This window comes from Salvelinus namaycush, chromosome 5, assembly GCF_016432855.1.
Source record: "Salvelinus namaycush isolate Seneca chromosome 5, SaNama_1.0, whole genome shotgun sequence".
Taxonomy (NCBI): Eukaryota; Metazoa; Chordata; class Actinopteri; order Salmoniformes; family Salmonidae; genus Salvelinus; species Salvelinus namaycush.
The window spans coordinates 18,536,557-18,556,624 of NC_052311.1; the positions used below are offsets into that span (position 1 = coordinate 18,536,557).

The 20,068-nt window shown below is 41.5% G+C and overlaps 1 protein-coding gene across 1 annotated transcript in view; it reads right to left on the reverse strand.

The window, feature by feature from the left end:
* The window catches only part of LOC120046956 (prominin-1-A-like), a 113,455-nt gene that overhangs the window by 54,851 nt on the left and 38,536 nt on the right, over positions 1-20,068 (reverse strand). Inside the window, exons 2-4 of the mRNA XM_038992508.1 lie at positions 12,113-12,171; positions 11,459-11,485; positions 4,242-4,447 (exon numbers count right to left, since the gene is read on the reverse strand). Coding sequence (XP_038848436.1) covers positions 4,242-4,447; positions 11,459-11,485; positions 12,113-12,171 — 292 coding nt within the window. The remainder of the gene's footprint in view (positions 1-4,241; positions 4,448-11,458; positions 11,486-12,112; positions 12,172-20,068) is intronic.

The window sequence follows — 20,068 nt, forward strand, 5'->3', positions numbered from 1 at the left end:
GCGGCTGAGCCATTGTTGCTCCTAGACGTTTCCATTTCACAATAACAGCACTTACAGTTGACTGGGGCAGCTCTATCAGGGCAGACATTTTACAAACTAACTTGTTGGAAAGGTCGCATCCTATGACGGTGCTATGTTGAAAGTCACTGAGCTCTTCAGTAAGGCCATTCTACTGCCAATGTTTGTCTATGGAGATTGCATGGCTGTGTGCTCGATTTTATACACCTGTCAGCAACGGGTGTGGCTGAAATATCCCTTATCTACTAATTTGAAGGGGTGTCCACATAGGTTTGTATATATAGTGTACCTTACAAACCACAATGTGATGCTACACCTAAGTTTCGAAGACATCTTTGGCATACCAACCTATAATCCATACCAGAAAGCTTTATAGGCCTACACCTTAAAAATACACTTTCACATTCAATCAAACAGTTCTTGGAAATAGTGTAATACACCACCCATGTCAATTGTATGTCTCATACTCTCTCTCCCTCTCTAATAATGTGCCTGCACGCCTTACATATTCAAATTAGAACGTTTCTGGGATACCACCCCCTGTCCTCGCTGTAAAACGTCTCATCCTTGCCCCATAGCTGTCAGCGATTGCGCTCTTTTGGTAATACCCTGTGTGTGTGTGTGTTTGTGTGTGTGTGAGTACTATGTGTATGCGCTGTACGCACGCATGTGCCCTATGGGTAACACACTCCCTGTACTTCAGCTCGAGAGGTGGTCTCCTCATCCCTGTGCCCAGTGTAATTGCTTCATTAGAATCGTTGTGGCGTCTTCGCCTGGTGGCCGGGGAGATTTAATAAGAGCTCTGGGTGGTTTCTCTCTCTCAGACACTTGTCTCCGTGGAGCTAGGATTCCCCTCTGGAATTTGTAATAATGCAGCACTCTCTCTCCAATAAAGCCGTAAAGACAGGAACATCAAACAAAGAACAGAAGCTTGGTGAATCCTCTCTCATCCACCGTAGAGCCAAAGGCAAGCCACAGATACTGTCTATATTGCGTCTGTATATGGTTATTTCTGCTGCCTAGCCAATAATGTGCTGTAAGTACATTTGACCATTTGTTTCTCACAATCACCACTGGATATCTAAAGTGATGCAAGTCAGTAGGTGATGTACTGTGTTCGGGAAAAGATGCTGAGGGAGAACACTGAAGCAGGAACAGCATTAATTGAGTCAAAAGACTCTTGAATAGAGACACTATAAAAACGCATATTATGTAAAGTATTAATACCCCTTGACTTATTCCCCATTTTGTTGTGTTACAGCCTGAATTCAAAATGTATTAAATATATATCTCACCCAACTACACACAATACCCCATAACAACAAAGTGAAAACATGTTTTTAGAAATTTTTCCAAATGTATTGAAATTAAATACAGAAATATATCCACACCCTTGAGTCAACACATGTTAGAATCAACTTTGGCAGCTATTACAGCTGTGAGTCTTTCTGGGTAAGTCTTTAAGAGCTTTGCAAACCTGGGCCCAGATTCACAAAACCTTCTTAAGAATAAATGTATTCTTAACTACCATTTTTCCCTTAACTATAGACTTAAGAAGAAAGTTAAGCAAAGTTGCTATTCCTCAAAAAGGTTACTGAACATTTTTTTGTGTTATTTCTTATTCCAAGATAGATAAACTATTGTCTTAAACTCAGGGCAGTGAGAGAAAAAGTTCATGAAAGAAATTTACCATGTTGAATTCACTCACAAACTTCATCTGAAAGTTTCAGTATTGATTATTTTAAACCCAAGAACAAGTTTTAGAACATTAAAATATGCTAGCAACAAATATCTTAAGAAGATTTGTAAGAAGATATTTGAGAAGTTCGTAAGAAAGATATTGTTGAGAAATTGCACTTACGAACTATCTTATGAAATTCTTTTTTTTCTTAAGAAGCTTGTTACGTTTTTGCGTAAGAAGTGTTTTGTGAACCTGGGCCCTGGATTGTACAATATCTGCACATTATTATTTTTACAATTCTTCATGCTCTGTCAAGTTGGTTGATGATCATTGCTGGACAGCCAATTTCAAGTCTTGCCATATCTTTTCAAGCCGATTTAAGTCAAAATCGTAACTAGGCCACTCAGGAACATTCAATGTCGTCTTGGTAAGCAACGCCAGTGCAGCCTTGTGTTTTAGGTTATTGTCCTGCTGAAAGGTGAATTTGTCTCCCAGTGTCTTTTGGAAAGCAGACTAAACCATATTTTCCTCTAGGATTTTGCCTGTGCTTAGCTCTATATCCTAAAAAACTCCCTAGTCCTTGCCGATGACAAGCATACCCATAACATGATGCAGCCACCACCATGCTTGAAAATGTGAAGAGTGGTACTCAGTGATGTGTTGTTGTCACATTTCTGACCTTATTTTCCTTTGTTTAGTCTTTATTTAGTTGGTCAGGACGTGAGTTGGGTGGGTATAGTCTATGTTGTCTGTTTCTATGTGGGGTTTCTTGTTTGGCCTGATATGGTTCTCAATCAGAGGCAGGTGTTTGTCATTGTCTCTGATTGGGAACCATATTTAGGTAGCCTGTTTTGTAGTGTGTTTGGTAGGTGATTGTTCCTGTTCGTGTGTTCATCTGGTCTGTGTTCACTAGTTCGGGACTGTAGCGTCTTCGGTTCTCTCTGTCTGTTTGTTGTTTTTGTTCGTTGTTTAAGTAGCCTATTAAAATATGGATTATCATCACGCTGCAGTTTGGTCCTCCTCTCTTTCACCCGAAGACAGCCATTACAGTTGTGTTGGATTTGCCACAACATAATGCTTTGTATTCAGGACATAAAGTTAATTTCTTAGACACATTTTTGGCAGTTTTACTTTAGTGCCTTTTGGCAAACCGGATGCATGTTTTGTAATATTTTTTTTTTCTGTACAGGCTTCCTTCTCATCCGAAGTGTAATTAATAACTTCACCATGGACAAAGGGATATTAAGCACTATTATTGCACACAGAGTGAGTCCATTCAACTTTCTATGACTTATTAAGCACATTTTTAATCCTGAACTTATTTAGACTTTCCAATAACAAAGGTGTTAAATACTTATTGACTCAAGACATTACAGTCTTTCAGTTTTAATTAATTTATAAAAATGTCTAAATTCAGAATTCCACTTCAAAATTATGGCGTATTGTGTGTAGGCCGATGACACAAAATCTAAATTTAATACATTTTAATTCAGACTGTAGCACAACAAACTGTGGAAAAAGTAAAGGGGTGTGAATACTTTCTGAAGGCACTGTGTCTATGTAAAATGTCCATTCCACCTTGTTTATAAATGATCATACAAAAATGTAGTAGTTGGCCTTTTGAAGAAGATTTCCAGGGGGGTCTCTTGATATAAGCTGTGATTAATGTGTGGTTGTATTGTGTTACATTTATAGTAGGAGGACTGAGGTAGCCAAGGCGGGCTCAAACCTTCTAGTGTAGCCTTCATATTTACCCAGTGTTTTCCCTAGATTATAATCCGGACGGAGCACAAAGACACCCTAAAATGATATCCAAGGCCTGTTTGAACAACATTTTCAATTGAAAACCATTTAGGTCCAATGCTTTTAGGCAGAAGGGGACCAGAACTAAGTGAACACTTCCGCAGATTTAGTTGACTTTCACCAGTGAGTATGGTTACATGCACACATTAATAGGATTATTGTGAATAATCAGATTAATATAATAGCTCAAATTAAATGTTTACATGCTTTGCAAAAATAACAATTTCCCTAATAATATTGTTTACATGGACACATCTGAAACCAGGCTACCTGATGATTGGACACAGATACATGCAGAAAATCGCAATTCAAAATAAACTTTCTACCACATGTTATTTTTGGGGAGCCTATTTGATTCTGAGTTCGGACATATACAATTTGTATGTGAAAACAATTTCTAAGATACATACTTTCCAAACTCACTTCACTCGCGCTAAAGATGGAGGCTTGTGCTGCTGGTGAGGGTAGATGCACAGATCAAATACACAGCTGAAACTCTGATTAAGCTGTTTACATGTAGAAAGATTGCTCAGAAAACCATGTGTTTTAAACGGCGTATGCTTACTTCGATTATGACCTTACGCTGATTAAAATAAAAAATAAGTAAGGAGTAAGGTGTTTACATGACTATTGCAATACCCGGCCTACTTCCATTATCAGTTTAATTTCGAATTACTAGTGTGCATGTAAATGTACTTGGTGATACATGAAAGTAAGATATTAACGGATGTGGACTCACGTGATGATGAGCGAGGTGGCGAAAAGCAGTGTGGTGAGCAGGCCCCGCTGGCAGTCAGCGTTCTTGCGCTGGCGCTGGTGCATCTCGCCGCCGCAGTTTTCGCAGCAGCGGCACAGGCAGAAGAAGAGGCCAACCAGGGGCAGTAGGACAATGAAGAGCAGGCCGAGCACGGCACACACCATGAAGCCTGTCTCATAGTAGATGGCCTGGAGAGAAGAGGAGGAGTAGATGGGAGGAGGGAGAGGGTGAAGAAGAGAGAGGGAGTGAGGAGAGGGGGACAAGTAGAGAGGGAAGAGTAGATGATTCCAGAATGATGATGAGAGCCCACAGTTGGCATTGACACTTTCCTTAAATGTAATTTCATACAGTACATAGTAGGCTACTCCATGGCCATGTTTGACAGCTTTTGCATTTTGGCCCAATTTTCTTTTCACCTTTTTAAGGTTTTTAATAACCAGGTAGGCCAGTTGAGAACACGTTCTCATTTACAACTGCGACCAGGCCAAGATAGAGCAAAGCAGTGCGACACAAATAACACAGAGTTACACATGGGATAAATAAACATTGATGGCTGTGGAGATATTATCCTCAAAATCAATGCCAAATGTGTGACACTTTAAGCCAGTAGGCATGTCATTTCTGAATCAGTGTGATTTTGATACTATTTGCATAGTATGCTGCAAAAATGCAAACGATAACAGGAATAACACCATAAACCAGGTTTTCCCAACCGACGGCCAAAGGGTGGTTTTATTTCACCCGCAAGTTTTTCAAAATAAAACAAAAACAAATACATTTTCATTGTTGGACATAAAAGTCTGTAAAAACACCTGGAAATCAGCTCCAAATGATTTTAATTTTGGAAATCTCTTCCCAGGTATTCTCAAGCATTATAGAGACACGTGTATACAAATGAAAGCAAGGTTCGAAATTATTATGTTTTAGTCAAATATTATATCTGTTTGGGAATCTTGTGGTCAATTGCAGTATACAAATGATTTGTAATTATGTTCTGGCCCCCCGACATTCAGCTCCAGAAAAAAATTGGTTGAATCTATACTACCGTTCAAAAGTTTCGCTCACTGTTTCCTTGTTTTTGAAAGAAAAGCAACATTTTTTGTCCATTAAAATAAAATAGATCAGAAATACAGTGTAGACATTGTTAATGTTGTAAATGACTATTGTAGCTGGAAACGGATGATTTTATATGGAATATCTACATAGGCGTACAGGGGCCCATTATCAGCAACCATCACTCCTGTGTTCCAATGGCACGTTGTGTTAGCTAATCCAAGTTTATCATTTTAAAAGTACCCGCAAAACACCAGTCCCAATGTCAACAGTGAAGAGGCGACTCCGGGATGCTGGCCTTCTAGGCAGAGCAGCAAAGGAAAAAACATATCTCAGACTGGCCAATAAAAAGAAAAGATTAAGATGGGCAAAAGAACACAGACACTGGACAGAGGAACTCTGCCTAGAGTCACCTCTTCACTGTTGATGTTGAGACTGGTGTTTTGCGGGTACTATTTAATGAAGCTGCCAGTTGAGGACTTGTGAGGCGTCTGCTCTCAAACTAGACACTCTAATGTACTTGTCCTCTTGCTCAGTTGTGCACCGGGGCCTCCCACTCCTCTTTCTATTCAGGTTAGAGCCAGTTTGCGCTGTTCTGTGAAGGGAGTAGTACACAGCGTTGTACAAGATCTTCAGTTTCTTGGCAATTTCTCACATGGAATAGCCTTCATTTCTCAGAACAAGAATAGACTGACGAGTTTCAGAAGAAATATATTTGTTTCTGGCCATTTTGAGCCTGTAATTGAACCCACAAATGCTGATGCTCCAGATACTCAACTAGTCTAATGAAGGCCAGTTCTTTGCTTCTTTAAACAGAACAACAGTTTTCAGCTGTGCTAACATAATTGCAAAAGGGTTTTCTAATGATCAATTAGCCTTTTAAAAATATAAACTTTGATTAGCTAACACAACGTGCCATTGGAACACAGGTGGTTGCTGATAATGGGCCTCTGTACGCCTATTTAGATATTCCATAAAAAATCTGCCGTTTCCAGCTACAATAGTAATTTACAACATTAACAATGTCTACACTGTATTTCTGATCAATTTTATGTTATTTTAAATGGACAAAAAAATTGCTTTTCTTTCAAAAACAAGGACATTTCTAAGTGACCCCCAAACTTTTGAACGGTAGTATATATAGTTGATGATCCCTGCCATTAACAATGTCAAATCAATAGAAACATACATTGCATTACATTTTGCATCAACAATTGCTTTAAATGTGGGAACATCAACACAAAGGACATGAATGTAATCAACAACAAAAAAATAAGATAAATGTTTAGTTCAATAGGTGCAATTAGTTTAACGAATATGAGACTAATTCTAGTGAAGGGCAAATAAAGAATTAGTGCTTCTAATGTTGCTTCAGAAATAGCAATGCTACTTCAGTTAGCTACACTCTTAGAAAAAAGGGTTTTGGCTTGATTTGATTTGTTAGGATCCCCATTAGCCGACGCCAATGGCGACAGCCAGTCTTACTGTGGTCCGACACATAACGAAAAATACATTACAGACAAAAAAACGTACTTTACAATTTACAAAAGGGTTCTTCGGCTGTCCCCATAGGAGAACACTTTTTGGTTCCCAGGTAGAACCATTTTGGGTTCCATGTAGAACCCTCTGCAGAAACGGTTCTACATGAACCCATAAATAGTTATTCAAAGGGATCTCCTATGGGGACTGCCAAAGAATTGTTTTAGGTTCCAGATAGACCCTTTTTTTCTAACAGTGTAAGCTACAGTGGGTGTAGCTAAGTGAGATGGAGTAGAGGTCATGACCATAGAGGATTAAGTACTTGGGCCAAACTTTAGAGCACTCAATAGGCTGAACTTTAGAGAACTCAATGGACCAAACTTTAGAGCACTCAATGGGCCTAACGTTAGAGCACTCAATGGACCAAACTTGAGAGAACCCAATGGACAAAACTTTAGAGCACTCAATGGACCTAACGTTAGAGCATTCAATGGACCAAACTGGAGAGCACTCAAGTTATCATGTCAGTTATCATGAACACTGTCTCCCACCTCCCCTTATTATATAAGGTCCCTGTCCCACTTATCTCCTCCTATCTCAACTGAACTAAGCGAGGGTGTTAAAAATTTTGACATTTTTATAGGAATTAGTAATTCCCGCTCTGTATGTAACTTGTCACAATGACATTATGCTGCTTCATAATATGAAAAGGGTGAAAGGGGCAGCTATCAAAACGTCTGAATGACTCCTCTCATGGCTGCCCCTACTGATTTACAGTAATCTTAATCTTCTTAACCCAGCGACCATCCTGCACTGGAGACCTGCTGCTTTGCTATTTAGCACTCTCCAGGACTCTCTTCAAAAATAGATTTCAAATCTCAAAGAGCCCTTCCTGGTTAAATAAAAGTTAAATCAAAAATGTAAAAAACTCGGACTCAAATCTATTCTGAACTTTTTTTCCACCTCTTCTCCTTTTCTCTTCTGCTCGTTATGATAACTTTGGGCAAAGTTTCTAAATCTCTGGCTGCTTAGTTAATCCAACTTCTAAAGCTACTCTTGGCTGAGTAAGGCTCACTGGGTGTCAGTCAGGTAGTTCCTGGAGGCTATGGATGAAGAGAAATCCTGTCTTAGCTAAAGCCCCCTCGCCCTGGCTTCTTTCTCTCCACATTGTCAGAGGTGGTAAATCTCAGAGTCGGAGGGAATGTGTGACTTTTACTATAATGAACAAAGCATCCATCCATGTCTGACCAGTTCTTTGACGGCTTGGCCTTTTCTTTTGCCTTTACACGGTTCTGTTTGTCTTTGTTAAGGGTTCTGCACATCCACCACAATCGCTGTTAAATAGATTTTTCATCAAATGCTTCCCACAGCTGAACTGGGTGGCAACTTGCAAGGGCACTTTGTGTACCTCAATGCTACGTGATCGGATTAATTCTCAAGGTTAAGATTCCAGGTGGGCCGTCCGCTACTCACTTTCTACTGGCATTTGTCCAATTAGGAGTGAAAACACACACACAGCCATTCTCTCAGTGCATAACAAGGAGAGAAAAGGTGACTTTTCTTTCCAGAATAACTGTCAGATTGTGAGAGGTTGTATGATGGGATGGTATTGGTAGCAGCAAACTGTCATCTCTGTCCAATCCTTATCACAAGGCATATAATCCCTTTACATGGGTAAAACATCCCTCTAAAGACTGCCCTTGCCCGCTCCTATTTCACTCCAGTAGCACTCACTTCACGAGGTCAGGGCATGCCCAGTCCAGCATGCATTTGTAGTCTACTTGTGTGCTACTATAGCCCCTTGCTTTAGCTACTGTCATGGAGTTCACAAAATATTTCCATAAAGAAACTGATAGAACACACAGGTGCCAAATCAAGGTGACTTACAAAGATGTGGACCAAGAGCAAGAGTGGGAGTGTGTCGATGTAGTGTCCACATCTAAAGAATCATTGTGGAATCTGAAAAGACACTTATCCCGAAAGCATGATTGTGTACTTACTACGTGCACATGCTAAAAGTAAGGAACGAGGTGGGTAGAAAACTAAGTGTGTCATTGTAGCAAAGTATTTATACAAAACAAATCGGATTTCTTAAACATTTCGTTCATTTTTGTTTTATTATCTATACAAGAGGCCATCATTAATTTTGGCCCAATAGGCCTGGCATATTCCCACGTTCAAGGACGTTTTCGTTTTGAATGGGTTATTTTGCCTAAAAACCTTTAGGCCTACCTATAGAAAATGTTTAAAAACAACTCTGCATCTCTGCCCAGCCTGGCAAGAGTGACCTTATTCTAAAATGGATTAAACTGTTTCCCCCCCCCCCCTCATCAATCAACACACAATAGCCCATAATGACAAAGCAAAAACAGTTTACAAACACTTTAATATCACATTTACATAAGTATTCAGACCCTTTACTCAGAACTTTGTTGAAGCACCTTTGGCAGCTATTACAGCCTCAAGTCTTCTTGGGTATCACACTACAAGTTTGGCAAACTTGTATTTGGGGAGTTTCTCCCATTCTTCTCTGCAGATCCTCTCAAGCCCTGTCAGGTTGGATGGGGAGCGATGCTGCACTACTATTTTCAGGTCTCTCCAGAGATGTTCGATCGGGTTCAAGTCTGGGCTCTGGCTGGGCCACTCAAGGACATTCAGAGACTTCTCCCAAAGCCACTCCTGCATTGTCTTGGCTGTGTGCTTAGGGTCGTTGACCTGTTGGAAGGTGAACCTTCGCCCCAGTCTGAGGTCCTGAGTGCTCTGGAGCAGGTTTTCATCAAAGATCTCTCTGTACTTTGCTCTGTTCATCTTTCCCTCAAGCCTGACTAGTCTCCCAGTCCCTGCCGCTGAAAAACATCTCCACAGCATAATGCTGCCAACACCATGCTTCACCGTAGGGATCCTGCCAGGTTTCCTCCAGATGTGACACTTCGCATTCAGGACAAAGAGTTCAATCTTGGTTTCATCTGACCAAAGAATCTTGTTTCTCATGTGCTAAGAGTACTTCACGTGCCTTCAGGAAAACTCCAAGCGGTCTGTTATGTGCCTTTGACTGAGGAGTGGCTTCCATCAGGCCACCTTCTGGAAGGTTCTCCCATCTCTACAGAGGAACTCTGGAGCGCGGTAAGAGTGACCATCGGGTTCTTGGTCACCTCCCTGACCAAGGCCCTTCTCCCCCGATTGCTCAGTTTGGCCAGGCGGCCAGCTCTAGGAAGAGTCTTGGTGGTTCCAAACCTCTTCCAGAGGCCACGGTGTTTTTGGGGACCTTCAACGCTGCAGAAATGTTTTGGTACCCTTCCCCAGATCTGTGCCTCAACACAATCCTGTCTCGGAGCTCAACGGACAATTCCTTCGACCTCATGGCTTGGTTTTTGCTCTAATTTGCACTGTCAACTGTGGGACCTTATATAGACAGGTGTGTGCCTTTCCAAATCATGTCCAATCAATGTAATTTGCCACAGGTGCACTCCAATCAAGTTTAAGAAACATCTCAAGGATGATCAATGGAAATAGGATGCACCTGAGTTAAATTTTTTCGAGTCTCATAATTTTAATACATTTCCAAAAATGTCTAAAAAACGATTTTTGCTTTGTCATTATGGGTTAGTAATAATTCAGTCAATTTTAGAATAAGGCTGTAAAGTAACAAAATGTGGGGAAAGGGATTGACTACTTTCTGAATGCACTGTATGAAAATCAGTATGACCCAACCTCTCCAGTCGTATGGGAATGTGATATATGAGGTTCTTTACAGACTATGACTATACTGAATATATCAGTGTCTTGGGATTTAACTGGGGTTCTGGCCTCAGCAGCACAGCTAGTGCTCAAGTGAGGCTCAGCATGGAAATGGTTTGACTAGCTGGGAGAGAAGAGAAAAATCACACTGCAGAGGACTCAGCCTGACTGAATGGTTGCCATGGAAATCCCTGGTCCTAAACACATTTGACCCTTTTGGAAATTGCTCATACACAGATATGAATTGTGCCTGTCATCGTATGACTGGTATGATCACATCAGAGGAGGCTGGTGCAATGAGCTATAGGAGGACCGGCTCATTGAAAAGGCTGGAATGGAATCATTGGAATGATACCAAACACATCAAACACATGGAATCAATGAAAATGTATTCCATTCCCGCCATTACAATGAGACAGTCCTCCTATAGCTCCTCCCACCAGCCTCCTCTGGATCATTTAACACATTACAGTAAAAGCCCATATAAACCCATTGGTTATATCCTGACTGTCATAGAACTTTGAATCGAATTCCAATGACGACCATTTACCTTAAGTAGTTTCTAGGACCCTCACCCCAGCGGACAACATTTGTCATGGGAATCAAGTTATGACAGTCAAGTTATGAAATCTGGTTTTCTGGTTGAAGAGATGTCAGATAACCATATTAGAAGCAGATAGAGGTATTTTTTTAAATAGTTGCTAAAAAGACATGTAAACAAAATGTCCTTTTGCCATGAGTGTACAACCTCACGTTGTCATTGCAACATCTGATCTCATTGCAATGAGTTTTGTCCGCTGGGTCACTTCAATAAATGTGATGGCAGAGTGAGCTAAAGATATGCTAGATGGGTGAGGGGTAGTTGGGGAAGGACTGGGACCATACAGGTGGATGAAGGTATAGGAGGCTAGGTAGTGTGCAAACTTTACCTGGAGCGTCAGCACAATGTTCTCTGGCTGAGGATTGCCCAGTCAGATGAAGAAGGCATGCAGAAGACAAAGGCAACGCAGAGTCAAATAAATAATGTGGATGAAGCAGAAAATCAAACTTAAAATTCACATGCATATTCAGACAGTTGCACATACAGACAAAGAGCATCTATAGGCTCTAATGTATAGTACATTCCATCTTTGATGTCGTTTTAATGTTTTGACCTGCAATTGACTGGAGGCTTCAAAACAGTTTGATCCTGATCAATAAATAAATGCTGTCTGGAAACATTCAAACACTTTTCTTCTGAAGATTCAGGAGAAGCCTAGATCTTCAAAGAAAAAATGAGTTGTTAATTAAAGGTGTTTATTAGACAAAAACACCACTGATTTCTCCCTCTGTTTGCTGTCGTACACATTGCCAGAGGCAATAACTGTTCTTCCAGCGTACTAACACATAGGAAGGTCTCGCCTTGGATTACATAAGCAATTAACACATTGCTTTAGAATAGATAGGGTGGTGCCAATCGCACATCTCAAATATGAGTCGTTTCCGTATCATAAATAACTGCGTGACACTAGTGAGAAAGTCAAATCATAAAAATCTATGAACAAGCACAGATAAACATTAAGTGTGTACACAAACAGACTCACCTTCTGATACTCCGACTGAATGGCTCCAAATTTATCCTTGGCGACTTTGACGACGAGATCTGAAACGACATGGAGGAAACAGACACAGTGTGAGGTCCGCTTGTCGCAGTTCAGCGCTGTCACAGTTTGTTACGCAACATCATGTTCCCCCATAAGTACAGTACAGAAACCTTCACAACACCATCCCGAGGACCACCTTTCAGCTCTAAATTGTACAGTAGTAAATGACTTACAGTACTGCGATGCTATAGTACACAGAGAACCAGCTACACAATATGATGGCTAATAATTTGTTATTTACAGTATATCATATCCATGGGGGTTCAGCCAGAGATACATGATAGTGTTCTATTTAATTGTGTGTGTCCAGCAAAGCTACCCACTGATCTAGAAACCGGCTATTGCATCTTCAGTAGTGGTGGATGACACCGTATAGTAGAAATGTAGAACTCTAGACATCTAGTGGGCAGTAATATTTGATATGTATATATACAGTATACTATATACTGTATACACATCACATGCAACTCGTAATAAGACTAAGCCATTAACCTACTCAAATGTTTATCTGACTCCATAAAGATAGGAATATGCAAGAGACTATGGTTGAGTTACAGTAATAGGCAATGAAGAAATGTCTGAGAATGGAATTCTAAATACAAGTGTATTTAATTACTTTGTAAAATGAATGGATTCACATACAAGGCATGAAGCTTAAGTTACAAAGCATTAACAAGCATTGCAAGGCATTATTCTAAGCATGGTCAGAGACAAAGCGAGAGAGACAAAGAAACCATGGCTTGTGCCATGGCCCATAGCTCATGGGAGAAGGAGATAAATAGTGTAGGTATCTCACCACAGCAGGTCAGGAACATAAGAGAAAGAACAATGAATATTTTCTAAACATCTCAGTTGTTTGGATTCAAAATCTGAGTTGTTGACCAATACTACTACTGTAAAGTTAACCTCCAATCAGATATCAGACCTACATGATGTAAACTCTCAGAAGTGTGACAATGGGGGTTGGCAAGATCAACACAGAGAATGCTGAATTCTTAAGACAACACAGAGGAAATTCTGGCATACAGTTCATAAAACGAGACACTTTGGGGGCTGGGTTGCCCTACATGGACATGTTGAAGTAAACATGTTCTTTGCAGGTCAAATCTGAACACATATACAGGACCTAGTTGTTCATATTGGAAAGCAAAAAACAAAGCCACTGATTATATTTTGTCAGACTGACACTAGGTAAAAGCAAAGTCATGAGGTGAAAGGGTCAAGCACCAAGCTTTCATGAGGTGAAAGGGTCAAGCACCAAGCTTTCATGAGGTGAAAGGGTCAAGCACCAAGATTTCTTGAGGTGAAAGGGTCAATCACCAAGCTTCCATGAGGTGAAAGGGTCAAGCATCAAGCTTTCATGAGGTGAAAGGGTCAAGCACCAAGCTTTCATGAGGTGAAAGGGTCAAGCACCAAGATTTCTTGAGGTGAAAGGGTCAATCACCAAGCTTCCATGAGGTGAAAGGGTCAATCACCAAGCTTCCATGAGTTGAAAGGGTCAAGCATCAAGCTTTCATGAGGTGAAAGGGTCAAGCACCAAGCTTTCATGAGGTGAAAGGGTCAAGCACCAAGATTTCTTGAGGTGAAAGGGTCAAGCACTAAGCTTTCATGAGGTGAAAGGGTCAAGCACCAAACTTCCATGAGGTGAAAGGGTCAAGCACCAAGCTTCCATGAGGTGAAAGGGTCAAGCACCAAGCTTCCATGAGGTGAAAGGATCAAGCGGACTGAAAATACTGCGACAATATTGCCACTTCTTAAACCCTCTTGACACTCTCTCTGTGTGGCATATTGGGAATGTGGTGGAACATGGCATGTAGCACTCTTCTCATCAGTTGTGTTAATTTCTCACAAATGATGATGACAGTGGCGTAAAGCGGCCTGGAATGCAAAAAAAGAGACAAGGGGCTCTCGATGACAGGCACTTTTTTAGTGAAGATGGACCATCTATTACTCAAAAGATGGACTGTGATTGAAGAGAGGAGGTTGCCTCAGGCTTCTCTTTCACCCAATTATTCTTGCTTTTATGAAGATCATTGCGGCTAACTAACACATGTTCCATGGAAAACCAACTTCAATATCTTTGTCTTGACATTAAATTGTGTTGAAAGGAGGACGTGCTTGCATATGGATGGCTCGTACATGCCAGTCCTCACCAGAAAAGAGTCCTTAGTAAAAATTATTTTGACACATAATACAAATAGCAGAAATTGCTCACACCTTTCACCCATTGGTTCCCCCAGGGTTGAAAATTCATCAAAGAAAGACCACTGGTTTCACTTTTCTGACAGTTCAATTTGACCTTGAATCGACCACTGTCAATATCCCCTCACATTCTGAGAAAGAGAGTTACCAGGATAGTGGGTTTTCGCATCAGAAGATTACTTACAGCTACCCTCTGTGAAATCACATTAGCTAGCAACAAACAGTATGGGACTAGGCTACATATCAGGGAAGAGGGGCTAGGCTGCATGGCAAACAGCAGCTTAAAAGTAGCAAGCCTTGCCATCCTCCTCCGGAACATGGCAAACAGCCATAAACCCACAGTAGGCTCTGGGTTAGCATTCATAATATAATTCCATGGGAAGGTTTCAAAAGAAATCCTTGAAACATTTCAAGTGAACTCTATAGACAATGCAATAATGCACCTGATTTGACACAAACTGTTATAATCTGTTATAACAGTTAGGCCTAGCGCCTGTCAATACAAATGACCACTGTCATTATCTGACACATGGGTTTCTACTTGGCTAGATAGCTACCTAGATATGGTTTGACTGAAAATCGGAGTCAAGTGTTACTGTCACGCCCTGACCTTAGTTATATATGTTTTCTGTATTATTTTGGTCAGGTCAGGGTGTGACGTGGGTGGGTATGCGTGTTTTGTGTTGTCTAGCGTTTTTTGTAGATCTATGGGTTTTTTGTAGCGCTCCTGGTCTCCAGTATACCTCCTTGGACCAGGATATCCTGCGCCGGCTCTGCGCACTATGTCTCCGGTGAGTCTGCACAGCCCAGTACGTTTTGTGCCTGCGCCCAGTACGTTTTTGCAGGGCGAAAATAAACATCCAGCCAGAACGGGTTGTGTCAGCTCTACACTCCAGACCTCCAGTGCGTCTCCACGGTCCAGTGTATCCTGTGCCTCCTCCCCGCACTCGCCCTGAGGTGCGTGTCCTCAGCCCGGTACCACCAGTTCCGGCACCATGCACCAGGCCTCAAGTGCGCCTCCAGGGTCCAGTACGCCCTGTTCCTGCTCCCGCACACGCCCTGAGGTGCGTGTCCCCAGCCCGGTACCACCAGTTCCGGCACCACGCACCAGGCCTATAGTGCGCCTCGGCAGTACAGAGCGTCCGGCAACATTACCCATTCCGGAGCGTCCGGCGACAGTACCAAGCCGGGGCGTCCGGCGACAGTACCCAGTCCGGAGCGTCCGGCGACAGTACCCAGTCCGGAGCGTCCGGCGACAGTACCCAGTCCGGAGCCTCCGGCGACGATCTCCAGTCCGGAGCCTCCGGCGACGATTTCCAGTCCGGAGCCTTTGGCGACGATTTCCAGTCCGGGGTCTCCGGCGACGGTCCCCAGCCCGGGATCTCCGGAGCCTCCGGCGATGAGCCACGGTTCAGCTCAACAAAGGCGGAGGGACCAGGGTAAAGATGGGGGGCGGAGTCCAGAACCAGAGCCGCCACCGAGGGTAGATGCCCACCCTGACCCTCCCCTATAAGTTCAGGTTTGCGGTCGGGAGTCCGCACCTTTGGGGGGGGGGGGGGGGGGGGGGGGTGTGCTGTCACGCCCTGACCTTAGTTATATATGTTTTCTGTATTATTTTGGTCAAGTCAGGGTGTGACGTGGGTGGGTATGCATTTTTTGTGTTGTCTAGGGTTTTTTGTAGATCTATGGGGTTTTTGTAAGTCTAGGTTATTGTAGGTCTATGGTGGCCTGAATTGGTTCCCAATCAGAGGCAGCTGTTTATCGTTGTCTCTGATTGGGGATCCTATTTAGGTTGCCATTTTCCATTTAGGTTTTGTGGGTTATTGTCTATGTGTAGTTGCATGTCAGCACTCGTTTGATTAGCTTCACGTTCGTTTTGTTATTTTGTTATTTTGTTTTAGTGTTCTTCGCTAATAAAAGAAGAATGTATTCAAATCACGCTGCGCCAAATCACTACGACGAACGTGACAGTTACTATTATCTCTGTGCTTCACTGAACCTAATGCTGTGGGAAGAAGAGGAGGCATGCAATTAAAAAAGGTGACAATGTGACCAATATTACTATTATAATGTTCACCCAATTAATTCCAAGTAGCATGTATAAACCCATGTCAGCCGCTGTGCTGCTAGCTTACTTGTATTAGATCGAGGGGACTCTCGAACACTAATAGAGAGGAACTGGCCTGCCACCTTTACCTCACTGACGGTGTTGAAAAGCGTGAGACACACATGACCATCAACAAAGTAATAGTTCCTCATGTATTTCCTGTTCCAGCTTGTGCAATGGAAAATCGTCTATTTTGGCAATGCACACAGAGACGGGCAGTTATTGGAGGGCCATGTCTGAGAGTCTCTCGTCTTCATTTTGACCTAAAACATTGTACTGGTCTGCTCTGTATACTGACTTGGAGTTTTATTTTAGGATGTAAATGCTTGTGTATGAATCAAAAACAATAGGTGTTTTTAGGTCAGTCAAAGATGGTGGGTGGGTGCAGGAGACTTCACCTTGAAGCTTGAAAGCCTCATGGCAAAGACAGTACAGCAGAGTTTGTCAACTATGTTTTACATCCTGCCAAATGTTTTCTGAGCTAATAGTTGGCGGACCAGAACATAATTACTATATAGTATTAGCACAATACATTTTCCTACACTACAAATTTAACAAAATGTTTAACAAATCTGAATAGTACATAATACATTCAGTGACAATAACATAATCACTTCAATCTGATTACACTTAAAATCACCATGTCTCTATTAAATTATTATTTTAGCCTATTTCTCTGTGCATTGATTGGTGGGGAAAAACAGGTTTACGTATTTTTACGTCAACATTCATTCAACACAATTAGCTTGATAGCAAGAGAAAATGTCGCTCTCAAAAAGTATTTAAAAAAAAGGTGGATAATGAAAATCGAAGTTTCAGGGAAGAATGTACAGAGAGATATGCGTTCATCTTACCATATTTTTCCAATGCCAAGCCAGTGTGTCTTATTTGCAATGAAAATGTCGCTGTTTGCAAATAATTCAATCTCAGACGTCATTATGAATCTAAGCATGGAACTTTCAAAGTGGCCTTCCCACCCCAGATTCCAGACGCAGAAACATTTTTGTTAACTGCAAGCTACACACACAGCTTTTTTGGCTGACATATTGTCACTAAAATTGGTTAAATTTCCAGTTACAAGGAAGAGGGAAAACGGTCGTGGACATGGTGGAAAAACGTAAGGCCTTTACTAGGAAGCTTGAGTTGTTCGATTTGGACTTGACATCTGGAAGGCTTCTGCACTTCAGCACACTGAACAAACGACAGGCCACAGCATGGAAGATTTCATCAAGCAGCTGAGGGACAATTTCTCCACCAGATTTGAAGACTACAGAATGCCCAAGGATATCATTGTGTTTGTACGTGATCCTCTCAGTCTGCCCAGGTGGAGAATTCTCCTCCCTTGCTAAGAAAACGATACCCTCGCTGGATGAGGCCGCAATTCAAACTGAGCTGACTGAATTTGAGACATCGAGACAAATCAGGGATGCGCACAGGAGTGCCGAGTCCTTGTTTGTGTTTTGGGTGGCATGCTCAGAGGAATACAGCCAATAAAGAAACTTGCATTTTATGTGCTAACAATGTTAGGATTGACTTACACCTGTGAGTCCTCATTTCCTCTATGAACGCAATATAGACTCACGACAGTAACCGGCTTTCACATAAGTCAATGGAGGACTGCCTGCACATCAAAATCACAACCCTCTCACGCGACATCCACAAGATCGTGTCCGAGGGGGGATGCAACTTTTCCCATTGAGTAAGTAACGTAGTGTCCTATATGACTGTATTTAGTAAATACTAACATTATTGTGAGTGCTTATCCAGGGATATTTAGGTCTCAAGCTGACAGTTTGTTCTGTCGTTACAGGAGCAGGCTATTCGATACAGACATTCAGACAGAGATCACATTTTTTTCTTTAAATGTATTGTTTTATGTAGGTTGCTACATTTTTGGCAAGTTGCAATTGTAAGTAGGCCTAATAAATAAGGCCTAATAAATAAGTAGGCCTAATAAATAAAAATTAGGCCATATATTTTTTGATTGTGAAAGATGCTGTTTAGCCTTATAGCCTACCCCAGTCAGTTGTTATTTTATATATGCCTAGGCTCAGAAGAAATAAACTCCATTTAAGCTCTCTTGTTGTTTGTAAAGTCAAATTAAAATGAAGATTATTGATGAAATGAATTACTCAACTTGTGTAGGTTCAACTCCTATTGATTGCGCTGTGGTTGCAGCTTTACGTTTCAGCGCCACAAAATGGTCTGCTGCAGGCTTTATTAGTTGACTGTGTCCTGCATTCTCTCTCATGAATGAAGTTAAAATGTAACTTTTGCATTATTTAGGTAGTGTAACTTCCTTCTTGGGACATTGCATTTGGGAGTTTTTGCATCTCGGGTCCGATAATCTTTCATTATTATGTTATTTTTTTAAATGAAAAAAATATTCATTAATTTGGGGGGCCACATAATATTGTTGGCGGGACAGATTCGGCCCATGGGCCGCCAGTTGGGGAACCCTGCAGTACAGTATGAAGATAGGCAGAAACTGCTTCTCCAATAGAAATCCCGATCACGCTTGTGGGTGATGTCATGGAGACGTTGGCTAGCTAAGCTCAAGCGCAGATACACGTCATCAGGTCTAAAGGCCGTCTCTCGTGAACTGCGTATGTGCATGCCGTCAAATCAAAGGCACTCCTTCACTATAACGTAGTTATTGACAAAAATGTAAACGTGTCAGTTTGTCACTTTCACGAGGTTGGAGTAATAACATGTTCAACTACTTAAGACATTGGCTAGAATCTAGGTTGTGCCATTTGATTTTGCGAAAATGAACAACTAAGGAATACATTTTTCACTTCTCTCATTGACTTCTCAAACCCCAAACCCCAGCCTGGTGTCCTCGGTCTGCTTCGCAAGCCTTCCCGGAAGTCTCGTGTTGTTGCGCCTCTGGGTTTTGAAACTCTGTGCTCCCGGCATGGGTAACACAATCTGCAGCTGGTGTTGACAGTTGTAGTGACACGGCCTCAAACTGACCACGCAGAAGTAATACAGTCTGCCTTGACCTCCCATTGAACCCAAAATGAGCTCGACAGTTACTAAACACAAAAATGTAAACTCACAAAACATAGGTGAACTGTTTGAAAAGCTTACATCTACACTGGAATTGTTATGTCTGGTTAAATATCCCAAAGCAACATTGTTTTTATCTTCGGTAAACAGTGATTAGGCATAATGAGGTTTTATTTTATTCATGCTTATAATAAACCAAAGAGAAAATGATAGTTGAAATATAGGACATGTTCAGCATGTGTCAGTTTTCCAAAGTTAGAAATCTAGGGGATAACTCGCTACTTAAACACTATAATGTCATGAAGCATTACAATAGGCATGCATAGATACAGCTTGTAGCTTGTGAACAGTATAAGCATGCTCTTGTGGGCTTGTCAGCAAGCTAGTTTACTGACCTAAAATGCTGCTCATGTTTCAGTATCTGTTCTCATCATAATCATAAAGAGTCATGACAACATCAGTTGTGCCTGACTTATTGTGACAACTATTATAAAGACTGAAAGGTAGATGAAACGCAGATGTCATAATATCGGGGTAAAGGATAGGCAGGAGGGGAAGAGATCCAATGTGTGTTG